We start from the raw sequence: 15191 nt of genomic DNA, 5'->3' as shown, positions 1-15191 counted from the left end.
CCCCGTCAGACGCTGTCCCCCGTCAAACGCTGTCCCCTTTATTTGCCTGCTTCATGTTGCAGTTTGCACCCACCCTGATCATCTTACTGATTTGCTTTACAGGGCTGTTCTGTACATAGCTGTACAGCTGAGGGGGATACAGGCTGTGATGAAATGGGAATAAATGGCCACAGTTTAGGATGAACAAGGATTTATTAAACCAGTTTTGCTATTGAATGACATGTCAGGTTTAATTCTGTGTACGGTGCCTCTGAGTATTCCTTTGCACAAGATTGTTAATCTTTGTGACAGTGTTTTATCAGCTGCAGTATTTGTACTTTCCTGTAAGCAGCCCATTTCTTTTGTCTCTCATTCAGATATGCTTCCTTCAAAAGAGGAGAAGAGCAAGACTCCTCCAATGTTTCTGTGCATTAAAGTAGGCAAGCCCATGAGAAAGTCCTTTGCGTCTCAGAGCACCACCATGTCTCAACAGTACAGCAAAAAGATAAAGCAACCAGAGTACTGGTTTGCTGTTCCTCGGGAAAGGTAAGCTGCAGTGCATAGCACGAAAACATGTTTGTCTCTTATTTTTTTTAAAAGTCTAGTGCTTTCTGGAGTTGAATCTGACTTTCCCTACATGGTCCAAGGTGTGAAATGCAGCAGGGATGCTAAGATGGGGAGAGGGGTGCCATGCCGGAGAGATAAAGCAGTGTTTGTTGCTGATCTAACATGGCTCCCAGTGGGAAGGAAGAAGGGATCAGGTGCCATTTGGAAGATGAAGAGCGGGATATAAGCGCAGCTAACATATGATAAAAGCACTGGGGGATGATCTGGCTTTGGCTGTAGTCTAGCAGGTGAGGGAGAGGGGAAAAAGGGAGCAGTGGCAAGAGAGGCGAGGAATCCACTAAGGTGCCAGTGCTAAAAAATAGGTATTTCACATGAGCAAAGTGCATGATGTGGAAAAGGGAGAAACTCCTAACTGAATGGGTGTGGCTGTTTCAGCCTTCAGGCCCATAAAAATGTCCCTTCCTTTGCGATAAAATCCATTAAATGTTTTATGTGCCTGTAGGTGTGTATGTATGCATAAATAGTACTATAGAAGGAAAAAAAAAATAAAGGCCTGTGATTTTCCACATGAATCACCCAAGAATTTTCACTGGCTGTGAGGAATCAAATCCCTGGTCCTTCTTTTGCTAGAAGGCAGCTAGAGCAACTCTCCAGTCTGTTGATGAACCGAAACAGGGAAATCGGTGATCACGCTTGTGGTGAATTAGATACCAGGAAGGAAGAATCTGAACTGGTGATCAATCTCAGAGGTGTCTCTTTAAGACGCAGGCAATGTTTTTCTTTTTTGTAATAATTTTTCAGAATATTTAATTTTATTTTCAGATTTGTAGCATGTGTGTTGAGTTAAGTGTTTATTTCCTGTATTTTAGAAAAGAGTGTGTTGAGCAGACCAGTAGTGTGGAAGTTGCTGACACAGGGGAGGAGGGGAGGAGGTTTAATCTGGCTGGAATGTGTCCATCGGGAGTGTAGCTGAAGATAGCTTTTGTTTTGCTTGCTATCTGCTGAACCCAGTCCTTGGCTCCTCAGGGATTGCAAAAGGGCGGGTTCAGAAAATTCTAGGTTGAAGCATGAGTAAATACTTAAAGGATTTGGAATGATGCTGTAATATAACACAAGGTCAGTTAGCTGCTTTGGGGATAGTGTATCTAATGTTGAATAAAGCTGCTGAGCTGAACTGAGGTCGTCTCTGACTGTTGCTCTGTGCAACAGGTAAATCTATTAAGCTTCTTATCACAAACTTGGAAAACAGCTTCTCTGCTTGTCATTTTCTGAATAGTGAGGGGACCTAACCCATGTGTAGACTGAAGTGTGGACAACTGGTTTATACTTCAGTTTTTAGAATGAGGAAGGAGTAATTTCTGCAGTGAGCTGTTGCAGCAGCGCTTGGCTGTGCTGGCTGCCAGGCCAGATCTTTGCTCTTGGGACTGCTGTTCAGATCTTGATCAAAATTAGTGGTGAATGTAGTATAAGATTGGGTCATTTTGGTGCTATTCACGCGTGCCTGTTTCAACACCGCAGAGGTGCATAAAAGATCATGTAGAACTTGGGGCAAAAATTAAATGCAAGACCCACTCCTTCATATTAATGCAAGACGTGTCTTTGCCTAACAAGTCAGTGTTTTCTCCAAACTCTCACACGCCTTCCCAAAGTAAAATGCATCGCTTCCTACCCTCTGGTGATATTCTTGCACCAGTATTGCATAGTAGATAATTATCAATGTTGCATCTTGAGAATGCCATGGACGTAGGTCATTTGGGATAGCTTTGCAATGTATTTTTGGTACAATGTATCAAAATAATTTACTAAGATTAAAAACATTTGGAATGCAATTTATAGTCATGTATGAAAATATCAAGAATACCACTCTCATCTCATTAGCCATAAAGCAGTATAAATAAAACACTTTCTATCCAGTGCAGTCACAGTGGCTTGTGTAGCATCTTAATAGTTCCATAGTAATTAAAAAAAACCAACAACCAAACCAAACCTGGATTGAGACTGTGAAAAGTAGGTGTGCATGTCTATAATCACTGTATAAGTTAAGTCTTCCTCTGATTTCCATTTAATTGCATTTTTCCATGGTTTCTTAGTGTTTGCTGTTAAAACAACTTCTGTCATCGGTTGCGAAAATGGCTCCATTCTCAACCTGGGCCCTGTAGCCCGCTGCTCCCGGCAGAGCTGCTCATCTATCTGCAGACTGCTGCTGCTTTTCTGCCCTTGGCAGGCTGTGGGAAAGCCGTGCTGGGGGGAGGCATACTTATCTTTTAAAACTGTAATTTTTTTTTTTTTTTTTTTTTTTAATGGAAGCCTCTGGAACATTATTAATAGAGAGAGGAGACTGTTAGGCTGATATTCTTTATAAAGGCTGTCAATAGTCTTAAGTCTCATTTGCCTTTTGTGGCTGCTGTAGGTCTTCTCTCTTCCTACGTGGCTTCCCGGGTGCCAAGAGTGTCCCGGCGTGCGTCACCCCGTGACCCACACAACGCAGCTGAGTTAATCAGTGACTATGCTTGATCACAGCAGCACTCACCTTAGCACGTAACAGGGGAGGTGGGCATCTTGAGTTGCCTTATATAATAGATTACTCAGTCTAGGGCAGCTTCTTGTCAGGTTCAGCTGAGCAGAGAGGCACCCATGCTTTTGGACACCAATAAAGAGATTGATTCTTTTGCTGAGGAGTCTTGCAATGGGTATAGCTTACAGTATTAGAGGGTAAGTCTGTGCATGCTCTTGCTACATGGATTTATGCTTAAATGGTATGTAGATTATCCATCCTAGTGGATTTTGAGTAGTAGTAGGTCAGTAATTATGTCACAGATATCCTCAAGGTCTTGCAGAGGAAAATGCCTTGCCCTGGGACAGATAGAGTAATGCAGAATTTCTTTGTTTATAAGCACATGTCCTAACAAATAATTTACTCATTTTAGCATTGACTAGTTCCTTAGTCAAGAATTAAATCTCATTGATTATCTACAATATGAATTCAGCAGACAGGCTTGGCTTATGAATGTATAATTTGCGTTGATGTTGATGTAAAAGACATTGCACTGGGATCATGCTGCTGAGAGGGCATCTGTTTTTTTTGGAAGTTTCTTTCTGAGAGCAGGCAGATGTTCAAGGAGGAAAAGGAACAGGGGTTGAGCCTTGCTTCTCTTTTTCAATCTTAGCTTCCTGCCCAATTGATTATTTTGGTTTGGTCTGGGGAGTTGGGTGAGTTTTGGTTTGGTTTTTGTTACTGTTTCTGTGGGGTTTCCTTTTGTAGAGCAACATGTTGCTTGGTTGTGACTCCTGTTAGTATCTAGTGCGTAACACCCAGTAGTTAATACAGTTGAAGCTGAGATCTGGAAGAACTTGCAGTACAACTAGCTGGAGTCAATACCTACATGATGCTTCTGTGCGCTTACACAGGGCTTTCCATAAAGGGGGGATGATTAAGATGGTCCTGAGGCTGAAGGATCACTCTTCCATGCTCCTGTTAGTGGAATGGAATAGGTAGCATAAAGCTTAGATTTAGGCTCCTTTTGAAGTAGCCTTCTATAAACAGAGTACTCCTAGACTCCTGATAAATAAGATATCAAACTATACAGATGAAACCTATGAAAACCCGTTTGTATCTGTAGCTTAGTATCTTATAATGAGGGCTCATATAAGTTTATATAAGCTCACATAAGCATATGAGGGCTTGTGATACCTTAGCCCTCATAAGATTCATGAAGGATCATCATCATCATCTAGTCAGGCATATTTATAACAAAGTCATAGGATTCCTTTGAATTAAGTCCTGTTTCTAGGCCAGGAGCTGTGGTTGGACTTAGAGCCTTTGTACATGTATCACAGGATGCACAAACCCTCCCTCACCACCCAAACGCTAATTTGGAAGTAGCACCGTTCCCACCTGTGACTGACCTGAAGACATTAATTTATGGAAAAGTAGTTTGCCTCTGCCATCAAAGTCTGATATTGCTGCCATATCAACAGAAATGGTGGTGGTGATGATGTCAGTTTGGGACCTCCTAAATTAAAGTGTCTCTTTTAGAAGAAAAATCATTTATGGTTCCCCCTCAAGAATCACCTGTAACTTGAGAAGTTGTCTGGTGTATTTTATTGATAATTGCCTTTGCTCTTTTTCAGTGCACTATATACCTACTTTAATTTTTCTGGTTTCCGGTCCCTGGTTGTGGTTGTGTCTGTATTACCAGGATTCAGTTCTTATTGTATGCAATCACAGGGTATTGCTCTTGTAAGCTAAGTAACTGGTTTTGCCTCTTGCTGTACGCCAGTTGGTCTTGCGTCTCTAAGCAGCAACACTTGAGCGTGAGTTGGGAATGGCACACCAGAGATGGGCAGAGTATTCCAGCAGTGATTACCAGTGTCAAACATCAAACTAAACGCAATCTCATTCCTTCCACTGAATGTGACTTTCTTGGTACGTTCAGAGATTGCGCTAAGTATTGTCATCAGTGTGCTGGTGTGGAGCTCTTTCTCCAAAATTCACAGCCGTTACCCCAGGTCTCTGGGGTTCTTCTGCCAAGGGTAAAGTCCCATCCTGCAAGCACAGCCTCTGCTTACTGTTCTGCAGAGTTTGCTTCCCTGTTCAGATGCATTCACACACAGAGCTGATTGTGCCCAGTTTACTAAGCAATGCAGTGGCATAAATGCTCCACGAGGCTTTTGTCTTACACTGATTTTATCACTTTGCTGTCATGATCTTTATGTCACGTTTTGTACTCTCCAAAATTAGTTTTCTACTGAATGTATATCCTTTTCTTTTTACATTTTTGTGCCCTCTGTGTGTGTGTTACTACGAATATATTTGTAAGCATATTCACTTTCCTTTTAATCTGGCTACAACTGGGGAGGGTCCCTCTTTAATCAGTGTTCCGTCTTTCATTTTTGATTTGTGTCTCCTAGTTTGCTTTTTTTCTTTTAAAAAAAAAGTTTCCTGTTATCATAGTTTCCTTTTGAATAATTTCTTTCTGGAGTGACTAACTTCAGGTTTCTGTAGTTGTTCCTTTCCAAGTACTTTGTGTTTTATTGATGTTTCTCTGTTAGTGCATGACACACTCATAAGCATGTGATCACCACAACAGCTATTGAGTTCTAGGATAAATTTCCTTGCAGCTGTCAAGTTGGCTGTAAGAGAGTTCCTGAAGCAGTGGTTTTCCAATTTAAAAACTGTCTCCAATTTTTCCAGTTTGGTAGCTTGGAAATACTACCATAGCATAATGTTATAATTTTATTAACAGAGAAGGGATGCTCTGCATCCCCTTTCAGAATGACCTCACTTCTGCAGTCACCTATTTCTCATTTTATGCTGCTGCTTCTTAAATCTGGAGTGTCTGGATTTATTTAGCATCTGTCCATTGTAGAGGAAAACTTAGTTATGGACTACTTAAATAAACTGAGCATATACAGGTCTGTGGGGCCTAACAGGAAATATTCTAAGTGTACTGAGGAAGTTGATTAATGTTATTGCAAGGCTGCTTTCTATCATCCTTTGAAAGGTTATGATCACTGGGAGGGTGCTTAATAATTGGAAAGACAAATGCTACAACCATCTTCGGAAAGATCCGGGAGGATCTGTGGGAGCACGGGGCAGTCACCTTCACCTCAGTCCCTGGGATGATTATGAAGCGTGTCCTTAGGGACTCCATTTTCCAGCACATGGAGGGCAAGAAGTGATCAGGAGCAGCTATTGTAGATTCACAAGGGCAAATAGTTTTTCTACCAACCAGATAATTTCTCTGTTTGAGATGGGTAGCGCTGTGAACAGGGAGAGAGTAAGGGATTGTTGTTTTACCATGACCTTAGTAAGGCTTTCAACACAACCAGCCATAGTATACTTATAGCCAAATTGGAGAGATGTGACCTGGACAGGTAGACTACCAGGTGGGTGAAAAAGTGACTGGACCATTGGGCTCAAAGGGTTGATAGCTAGTCTGAGTGGCAGCCAGGTGCAAGTGATATTCCTTGGAGACTGATACTATTCAATGCCTTCATCAGTGACATGGACATTGGGACAGAATACACCTTTGTCATTTTGGGAGATGATGCCAAATTTAGGGAGCGTTCATACATTGGAGGGCAGGGCTGCTGTTCAGAGGGACCTCAACACGGAGGAATGGGCTGACAGAAATGTCGGGAAGTTCAGAAAAGGCAAATGCAAAGTTGTGCACCTGGGGTGGAGCAGTCCCTGCAGTGGTACAGTCTCAGGACGGGTGGCCTGGGGTGTAGCTCTGCAGAAAAGGAGCTGGGGAAGTTGAGAGCCAACTCAACATAAGTCAGCAGTGTGTCTTTGCAGAAATGAAGGCTTCGCTTCTTGCTGGCCTGTGTAAGGAAGAGCATAGCCAACAGCTTGGGTGGTGGCTACTCCCCTCTTCCTTTTGGACACATGGTTAAAAAAAGGTGTGGGGGAGGGGAGGGGGAGAAAAAAAAGTAGGATGGTGCCAGACCCTCCTGAGGTCACATGCTGCATGCATTACAGGAAATTGTGATTAGATAGAAGAGAAGAAAACCATGAGACTAGTTATGCATGGAACAGGCTGCATGGAGAGGTTGTGGAATCTCTGTTGGAGATTTCCACAACTGCAAGAGGACTGTGCAGCCGCCTCTAACTTGGAAGTTAGCTCTGCTATAAGCAGAAGTTGGCCTAGATGATCTCCAGAGGTGCCTTTCAACCTAACTATGTTCTGCGATTCTGAGATGAGAGTATGCTGCTCTCCTCCACCCACCTGCATGAACATGCTTTCAAACTGATCTTAGCCAGAGAGCAGCAACCACTAGTTTTATTCTTCTTTCATAGGGATTTGTAGGAATTAAGTAGGTAGTTTTCCAGACTAGGACTACTGCATATAAAATACACAGTGCTCAAGTTAAATGTGTCTTTCAGTTAAAACTCACATTAGTTAGCAAAGAGATGATCATACTGCTCTTTCTGAAGTTTCTGTGAGCAAGCGAAGAGGAGTGGGGCGTGACGAGTGGCACCTATTGGTGGGGGAAAACTTCCGCAGTTAGAAGAAAAGGTCTTGACTAAAATGAGGTGATACAGCTTTTAGAAGTGCCGCCCATAGTTCACTGGTTTTAGATCTATGCAAACTTGTAAGCAATCATGTGGCTTCTCAGAAAGAAAGGGGGCAACCCTTGGCTATGGGAATGTGACCCTCTTTTAGTCTTTTCCAGGCAATTACTGGCAAGAACTATCCCAAAGACCGATTGTTTGCACAGTACTACCTTGATCTCTTTTGTGTGTGTCTTGTTGCAGAGGAACGAGCAGCAGCTGAAATTTTTACTTGGATATCAACATTAGCTACCTTACTTGTTCTAGGTGAAGGGAGGCTGTTGATGCCTCAGGAACTAGTGTTGGGTGTTCACAAATCTAGGACAATTGTACTAAAACCATATTTGGCTGTATATATTAAAAATGTTTGACAGGTACAGTTCTTATTTGATTACAAAATTTTAAACTCTGCTAGAGCATGTTAGCCATGCACCACAGAAGCTTTTGTGAGTATGCAAAGGAGAAGAGAAAAAACTGATGGCAGTGCTAATTTGTTCCTTTTTCGTGATTAAGAGGACATTTCCATGATGAAGCAAAGTCAATCCTTTATTCTTTCTGAGGGTAGTGGAAATTGGATCCAAATTTCTTGAGGCCAAAGTGAGTCAAGCCCCTCCAAATATCTCACTTTGTGAATTAGTGTAGCTGTCGTGAGCGGGCAACAATTTCAGGGCTGGCAGTTCATGCAGTTAGAACTGACATCAAACTCTAGCCCTCATTGGTAGGAGCATAGAACAAAAAATGTAGACTCAATTGGAAAAATCTCTGGAATTACACTAGTGACCCTGAAGAGAATCCAACAGTGCTGAAATGGTGGTTTAAGATTATTTGTGCATATATAGAGATCCAAGTAACTATAAATACAGGGGGAAAATGTCTAAATTTCTCTAAGATTTTTCTGGGTTTGTATTGATCAAGGAATTGCTGGACAAACCTTTCTGGTGAATAACTGGAGAAAGACCAAGTGTCATAAGTACTTACTATCTTTCTATCTGCCCTCTTTAGTTAGGGTTTGATATTTTTTGCTGGCAATTCAGCTTCTTGTACAGTGGATCCACTATCGTATTCCTGTTTGAAATTGTATGTGTTCATTTTAATTTCTATATACTACATTGTTGTGGTTTAACCCCAGTTGGCAACTAAGCCCCACGCAGCTGCTTGCTCACTCCCCCCCTGCAGTGGGGTTGGGGAGAGAATCGGAAGGGGGAAAGCGAGAAAACTTGTGGGCTGCGATAAAGACAGTTTAACAGGTAAAGCAAAAGCTGCGCACACAAGCAAAGCAAAGCAAGGAATTCACTCACCACCTCCCATGGGCAGGCAGGTGTTCAGCCATCTCCAGGACAGCAGGGCTCCATCACGCAAAACGGTGACTTGGGAAGACAAACGCCGTCACTCCGAATGTCCCCCCCCTTCCTTCTTCTTCCCCCAGCTTTATATTACTGAGCATGAAGTCCTATGGTCTGGGATATCCCTTGGATCATTTGGGGTCAGCTGTCCCGGCTGTGTCCCCTCCCAACCCTTTGTGCCCCCCCAGCCTGGTCGCTGGTGGGGTGGGGTGAGGAGCAGAACAGCCCTTGGCTCTGGGTAAGCCCTGCTCAGCAGTAATGAAAACATCCCTGTGTTATCAACACTGTTTTCAGCACAAATCCAAAACACAGCCCCATACCAGCTAGGGTGAAGAAAATTAACTCTACCCCAGCCAAAACCAGCACACTCTCCACCCCTTATTCCATACCATTTACGTCATGCTCATTTACCACACTATCCAATATAACCTCATTAACCACCACCCCTTTCCATCCTTTGATATAATACACAGATATCATTCTCTTAGTCTATGGACCACCCCTATAAAATGTCTTTAAAATGTCCTTAAAAAGTCCACAAATGCCCATAAAATGTCCACTGAGTTCATTTAGTCCATGACTTTGGGCTCCATCTGTTACGGTGGTCACTCAGGACAGGAGAGATGGTGTGTTGTGCGGAGTTACTGGGCACCAAAGCCAGCTCAGGTCGGGTCACTGCTGCACTTGCACTGCTTCTTGTAAGGCTTGTCCTCCATTGGTTCAGGTGGTTCCTGCTCTGGTAATTCCTATAACATGCAACTCAAATCATGGGTTACAACAATTTAAAGGTATTACATTATGACCTCCACCCCTGGGCCCTTTGGGCCAGGTTGTAGGGTTTAACATTGCAATGAACTCCTCCCCTTGCCCCTGCTCCGGCTTGGATTTATCCTTGGGCCACAGTCCCTTCAGAGGTATAGCTGCTGCAGCACAAACAGAACCACGGCCACAGACCCTTCATGATGCGCCTGCTCTGGCATGGACTTACCCACAGCCACAGACGCTTTGGGGTGTCCTGCTCCCGCGTGGACTCATCCACAGGTCCCAGTCCCTTTGACTCGAGTTCACACTGGAGTTCCAGCCTGTCCAGTATAGCAGCGCAGAAACGGCAGCAATGCCCTGGCCATCTGCCAGCCGAGGCACAGGGCCATTGCTGTTATCACAATGTTCCCAGGCACAGCAGAGTGGGATGATAAGCACTACAGCAAGCAGGAAAAGCAAAAAGCAGCCACGAATGAGCACAAGACTCTAATACACAGTGAGGCAAGCAAGCCCCATGGCAAGCACAGGAGCCTGTCAATTAATAGCTAGACAGCAATAATAGCTATAAGTTCGATCTAGAACGTTCCAATCAAATCTGTAGTTATCTCGACCCCTTCGTGCCCCGTGTTGGATGCCGTAAAGGACTGCTGTGGTTTAACCTCAGCTGGCAACTAAGTCCCACGCAGCTGCTCACTCGTTCCCCCCACAGTGGAATAGGGGAGAGAATTAGAAAAGTGAGAAGACTTGTGGGCTGAGATAAAGACAGTTTAATAGGTAAAGGAAATGAAGGAATTAATTCCCCACTTCCCATCCGCAGGCAGGTCTTCAGCCATCTTCAGGACAGCAGGGCTCCATCACATGTAACGGTGACTTGGGAAGACAAACGCCATCACTCCGAATGTCCCCCCCCCCCTTCCTTCTTCTTCCCCCAGCTCTATATGCTGATCATGATGTCCTATGGTCTGGGATATCCCTCGGGTCAGTCGGGGTCAGCTGTCCCGGCTGTGTCCCCTCCCAACCCCTTGTGCCCCCCCAGCCTCTCGCTGGTGGGGTGGGGTGAGGAGCAGAACAGCCCTTGGCTCTGGGTAAGCCCTGCTCAGCAGTAACCAAAACATCCCTGTGTTATCAACGCTGTTTCCAGCACAAATCCATAGCCCCATACCAGCTAGGGTGAAGAAAATTAACTCTACCCCAGCCAAAACAAGCACATATATAAATTCCTTATTCAGAAATTGTTTCACTGATTGTTACGGATGTTGTCAAAGAACTCTTTAAAGACGGTGATTGAGAGCTGAATACATTTGCAGAAGTGCATGCACTGCTGGTGATACATCATTAGCAAAGCTGTCAGTAATTGCTTATTTTCATTATGCTAAGAGAATGAAGAATTGGTTCGTGGTTAGTCTCTATAACGTTTAGAGGTCAGCTAGAAATGTGGTATAGACTTTACTGGTGATCTCTTATCGCTTGTTTTATGCTGGAGGTCAAACTAAATAAGTTAAGTGAGTGTTTTATGCACTTAGCTTTTGTGTGTATGACCTAATACTAATCAATGTGACTTCTTAATATGAATTGTGTAGGACTGGACAAACCGCTTAGTTTTCCCATGATGCTTTGGCTGTGTGTATAGCAAAGGGAGGAGAAAAATATATTATGGAGAGTGAAAGCAGAGAAACCTTGAAGTGCTTCAGGCTGCTAGGTGGAGGGAGCTATTGCTTTGCGTGGTATGTGAGGGTGGAAGTAAACGGGTATCCTCTTTGTGTGGTTGTCCCTTTTTTGTCATTGGGCAAAACCTCTGTACTACATGATAGTGTTGTGTTCATGGACCACTGAACAATGGTTGTGTCTTCCTCTTCTCTTTACAGGGTGGATCACTTGTACACATTTTTTGTTCAGTGGTCACCGGAAATATATGGGAAAGATGCCAAAGAGCAAGGTTTTGTTGTGGTAGAAAAGGAGGAGCTTGACATGATAGACAACTTCTTCAGTGAACCCACTACTAAAAGCTGGGAGGTGAGTGCTTTCTGCCTTTACATGAAGAGTGTGCATCCTCTGTTAAGAATTTCAGCACTTTCTCTTTTGATGATTTTTATGGTGTTTCTTTATAATGCTTGCTGCTTCATGTAGAAGTCTCTTCAAGGCTCATATCTGTCTCACAAATGTACTCATATTCCTTCAGACCTCTCTTCTCTCCCTAGAAAGAGCAGGCAAACAACTGGGAGCTCTCTGGTGTGCAACCAGCAGAAGTTGTGTAAATATTCTGGTTATGCGATGTTAGCCTTTTGCAAAACTATACAGGTGTATGTTGTCAGCATTGCTAAATTTGCATTGTATTTATATGTTACAAATAAAATCTCTAAAATGTGTATGTAGACATAAACACCAACACAGACTCCTGCGTGCTGGTTGAAATGGCTTGGTATGTGGTGATGTGCCAGACTCTTGCTTCTCAGGTGCACGCAGCAATACTGTTTGAATATTGGTTGTAAGATGGGTAAGTTTTATCCTCGGACTTCAGCTCTTTCATGTGGGGGCTTTTGCAATCTGTTCGAACTACTTGGCATGCCTCTGTTTGTTATCTGTCTGTCTCTTGTGTATACAAAGCCTAGTTTCTAAGGGAAATAAGCTTGCATGTATTTTTTAATAGATATTTCTGAACACTGAAGTACTTGCTATGCTAAGGAAATAGGAAACATTAAAAAAACAGATAAATCCCTAAGTGGGAAATATCTTGATGGCAATTTAAGAAGTGATCTGATTATTTGTCTTAAACATAAACATGTTTTGAAAATTCTACTACCTTCTCTCTCTCTCTCTCTTTTTTTAAGCATTTCTGTCTTCAAAGTATGTTGTCCTGTTCAAAAGTAGAGCTTGGGAGTGGGGCTTGTCATTTGAAATGTAGCAACATGACCTCTAATCCCAAATTGCTTTTATTTTTACAGTTTTGTAGTTTCTTAATGTTGGTGCTTTGTGAACTGCAAGATGAAAAAAAAAAAAAAAAGAAAAAGTCTTCATTCCTTGTTTTGCTCAGAGCTGAGTGCAGTCATATATTGCACTAGATTTCACTGTTCAGTTGTTATTTGCATGCCATTTTCATAAAACCAAAATGAAGGAGGAGGGCCAGTGATCCAAAGAACAGAGGCGGGAGGGATCTGGGCACACTGGGAGCTTGTCTCTCATTGTTTTATTTAAATATATATTGGGAGAAGAATTAGGTGGAAACTGCTTCTAAAGGTGTGTCTCTTTTGTTTGTAATATATTCAGGCTTTACAAATTTAAAGTAGGTCTGCCAGGAAATCTGTATTGAAAGTCCAAATTTGGGCATGATTACTGTGAAAGTTTCACTCTCCCTTGTGGGGAAACAGAAAGTGTGGTTGCAGAGAAGCATATAAGCAATTTTATCAGTGTGCCACGGGCAGTAGCCATCTGTCATGCTTGTGAGCAAGAGCTCTTGCCAGTAGAGCAGGGAAGTGTAGTTGATACTGTAAAATAAACTGGTAGATGATGAAAGGGAAACAAATGCCTTTGAATATTCGAATTCTTTACTATGCCAGACCTGACCAGGAGGAACCTTTTGTGGAGGTATGTTGAACTGTGTCCCTGTTTGAACAGCTTGGATCTAATACAGCACTTCTGCCCTAGTAAAAAATGTGCTGCTTACTCAGATGAATTTTAATAGGGTATTTCCACCCCAGGTAGCTTGCTTTCTCAGTCCCGTAAAATCTTTAAAAGATTTTGTAGGTCCAGTTTCTGTAGTGGTTGATTCTTTCCATCCGTCTCTGCTTTTGCGTGGTCTGTAAATATATGATCTTGTAGATCCCTTTTCTTGCAGTTGTTGACTCTGAACTTCATTCAAATGTGCACTTCAGTTACAGACTGACTAGGTATCTATGCAGTGAAGAGAGGGGTTTGTCTCTCTTGGGAGCTGATTTGCAATTTACAACTGTGTTAGTGGGTTTTCTGTGGTTGCCTACGTCTGTGAGTTTGGTTGCATTTTGCTAGGTACCTGTTGCTGATTGATTTACTGTGATATTCCCCCCACACTCCTACAGGGAGACTACTCCTAGAAAATAGTCTTCAAAAGAGGAGTTGAATACTTTTGATTTAAGATGAAAAAGGTGTTTGTTAAAAAAAAAAAAAAAGTAAAATAATGGCCTGGGAGATGAGAAGGGAAGGATAAGCATTCAGGAGGTGGAAAAAGAACAAGGAAAAAAGCAGAAAGACCATTTTCCTTTGACAGTTTGTTGGGGTTTTTTTAAACGATCTTAATTTTGCAGTGCAAACCTTCCCTGAAATTGGCCATGTGTAAAATTTTCCAGCACAGAATTCTCTTCAGTCTCAGAAGACCCAGGACTAGATTCCACTGAGCCTGGGCTGGAGGGTCAGGATGCAGCTGTACAGCTCTTGCAGTATCACCGGTGGGAATACCCGTACTGCCCGGGTGCACAGGGGCACGTCACGTTAGTTCTGCAGGCTGGATTTTGCCCTGTGGTCCTGCCCTCTTCTCTTTTCCTAACTCTGCTGTGTGTATCAGAGTGCCGGTGCCCAGGTGCCCCGCTCGGGGTGGCTGCCCTGGGCTCAGCTTCAGGCGTCTGCCGGCGGATGCAGGCTGGACGTGAGCACGTGCAGCAGACCTGTTGCTCCCATCCCCCTGGAGATGCTAGGTGTGACTGACAGTATTAGGGCTTTTTCCTATGCACAGTGAACTCCTCACCGGTCCTGGTCTTCGTGAAAAGCTCCTTCTGTGCTTTGTGGCGTGGTTAAATCTGCACCTGGAGTCGGTCCAGTGCATTTGCTTTCTCGCCTGTGGGGCAGGTGTGTAGGACCTCCAGGCACTTCTTGGCAATTGTCTCAGCTGTTGACAGCTGCTGCAAGTTCAAGCAGTGATCGTGAAGGTGCGGAGGAGTTATGCAAAGCTTTATCCATGTGTAACATGGAAGTCGTTTGGAAGCCATATTTGCAGGGAGGTGTGGCAGCGGCGCGGCGTGCTCTGCAGCCACATCTTGAGGTTCCTGCTCCCAAGACCTCTGTGGCGACACGCTCGTGGAACGAAGGCAGTTTAAGGTTTCCTGTTTGTTTTGTAGTTAGGCCCCCTTGCTTCCCCTTTTCTTTCTCAGCGGCCTCCTCTCTGAGCTCTTGCTGTTGCTTCCCATTTGCCATGGTGGCACCGAGCCCCAGGTAAAGCCCCGCTGCTGGGCACAGTGTGCCTCGTCTCACCTCCCGGTGCTGCGCGGAGCTGAGGCTCCTGTCGCCTCGCTAAGCGCCCCGAGCTGCGCTGAAGGGTCAGCAGCTTGCCAGCTGTGCCGGATGATGCCCTCTGCCAGCTTGCGAGGCCGAGCACCCCAGCAGCAGCTTGCCGGGAGCCAGGACACCCAGACCACGGCCGCCGAGGGGTGAGGCAGCGTCCTCCTGTCTGCGGTGAGCTCCGTGCTGCCAGCTCCTGCCCCGCGCCCCATTTGGGCTCCTGTTTGCTGCCCGTGCCA

At 44.0% G+C, this 15191-nt stretch overlaps 1 protein-coding gene and 1 long non-coding RNA gene across 9 annotated transcripts in view; one reads left to right on the top strand and one right to left on the bottom strand.

Annotated features, from left to right (window-relative positions):
- The window catches only part of NCOA7 (nuclear receptor coactivator 7), a 98665-nt gene that overhangs the window by 77085 nt on the left and 6389 nt on the right, over positions 1–15191 (top strand). For 5 of the 6 annotated variants that reach the window (XM_052781154.1, XM_052781155.1, XM_052781152.1 and 2 more), the window contains exons 10-11: positions 357–525; positions 11574–11721. In XM_052781154.1, coding sequence (XP_052637114.1) covers positions 357–525; positions 11574–11721 — 317 coding nt within the window. Of the gene's footprint in view, positions 1–356; positions 526–11573; positions 11722–12946; positions 13291–15191 lie in introns of those variants that run through there. The other variant, XM_052781157.1, reaches the window with a different exon arrangement.
- On the bottom strand, positions 2823–10315 carry LOC128139150 (uncharacterized). Of its 3 annotated transcripts, none has more exons than XR_008234249.1 (3): positions 8902–10296; positions 4453–6309; positions 2823–4018 (listed from the first exon to the last, which is right to left on the bottom strand). It is a non-coding gene; the product is annotated as an uncharacterized LOC128139150 (long non-coding RNA). The 3 variants fall into 3 exon arrangements; XR_008234247.1 differs by having other exon boundaries at positions 2823–6309; positions 8902–9692; positions 9935–10134; XR_008234248.1 differs by having other exon boundaries at positions 2823–6309; positions 8902–10315.

Source organism: Harpia harpyja, chromosome 3, assembly GCF_026419915.1.
Source record: "Harpia harpyja isolate bHarHar1 chromosome 3, bHarHar1 primary haplotype, whole genome shotgun sequence".
Lineage (NCBI taxonomy): Eukaryota > Metazoa > Chordata > Aves > Accipitriformes > Accipitridae > Harpia > Harpia harpyja.
Note: the sequence above shows the minus strand (reverse complement) of the source record. Positions and strands in the feature narration are given on the sequence as shown.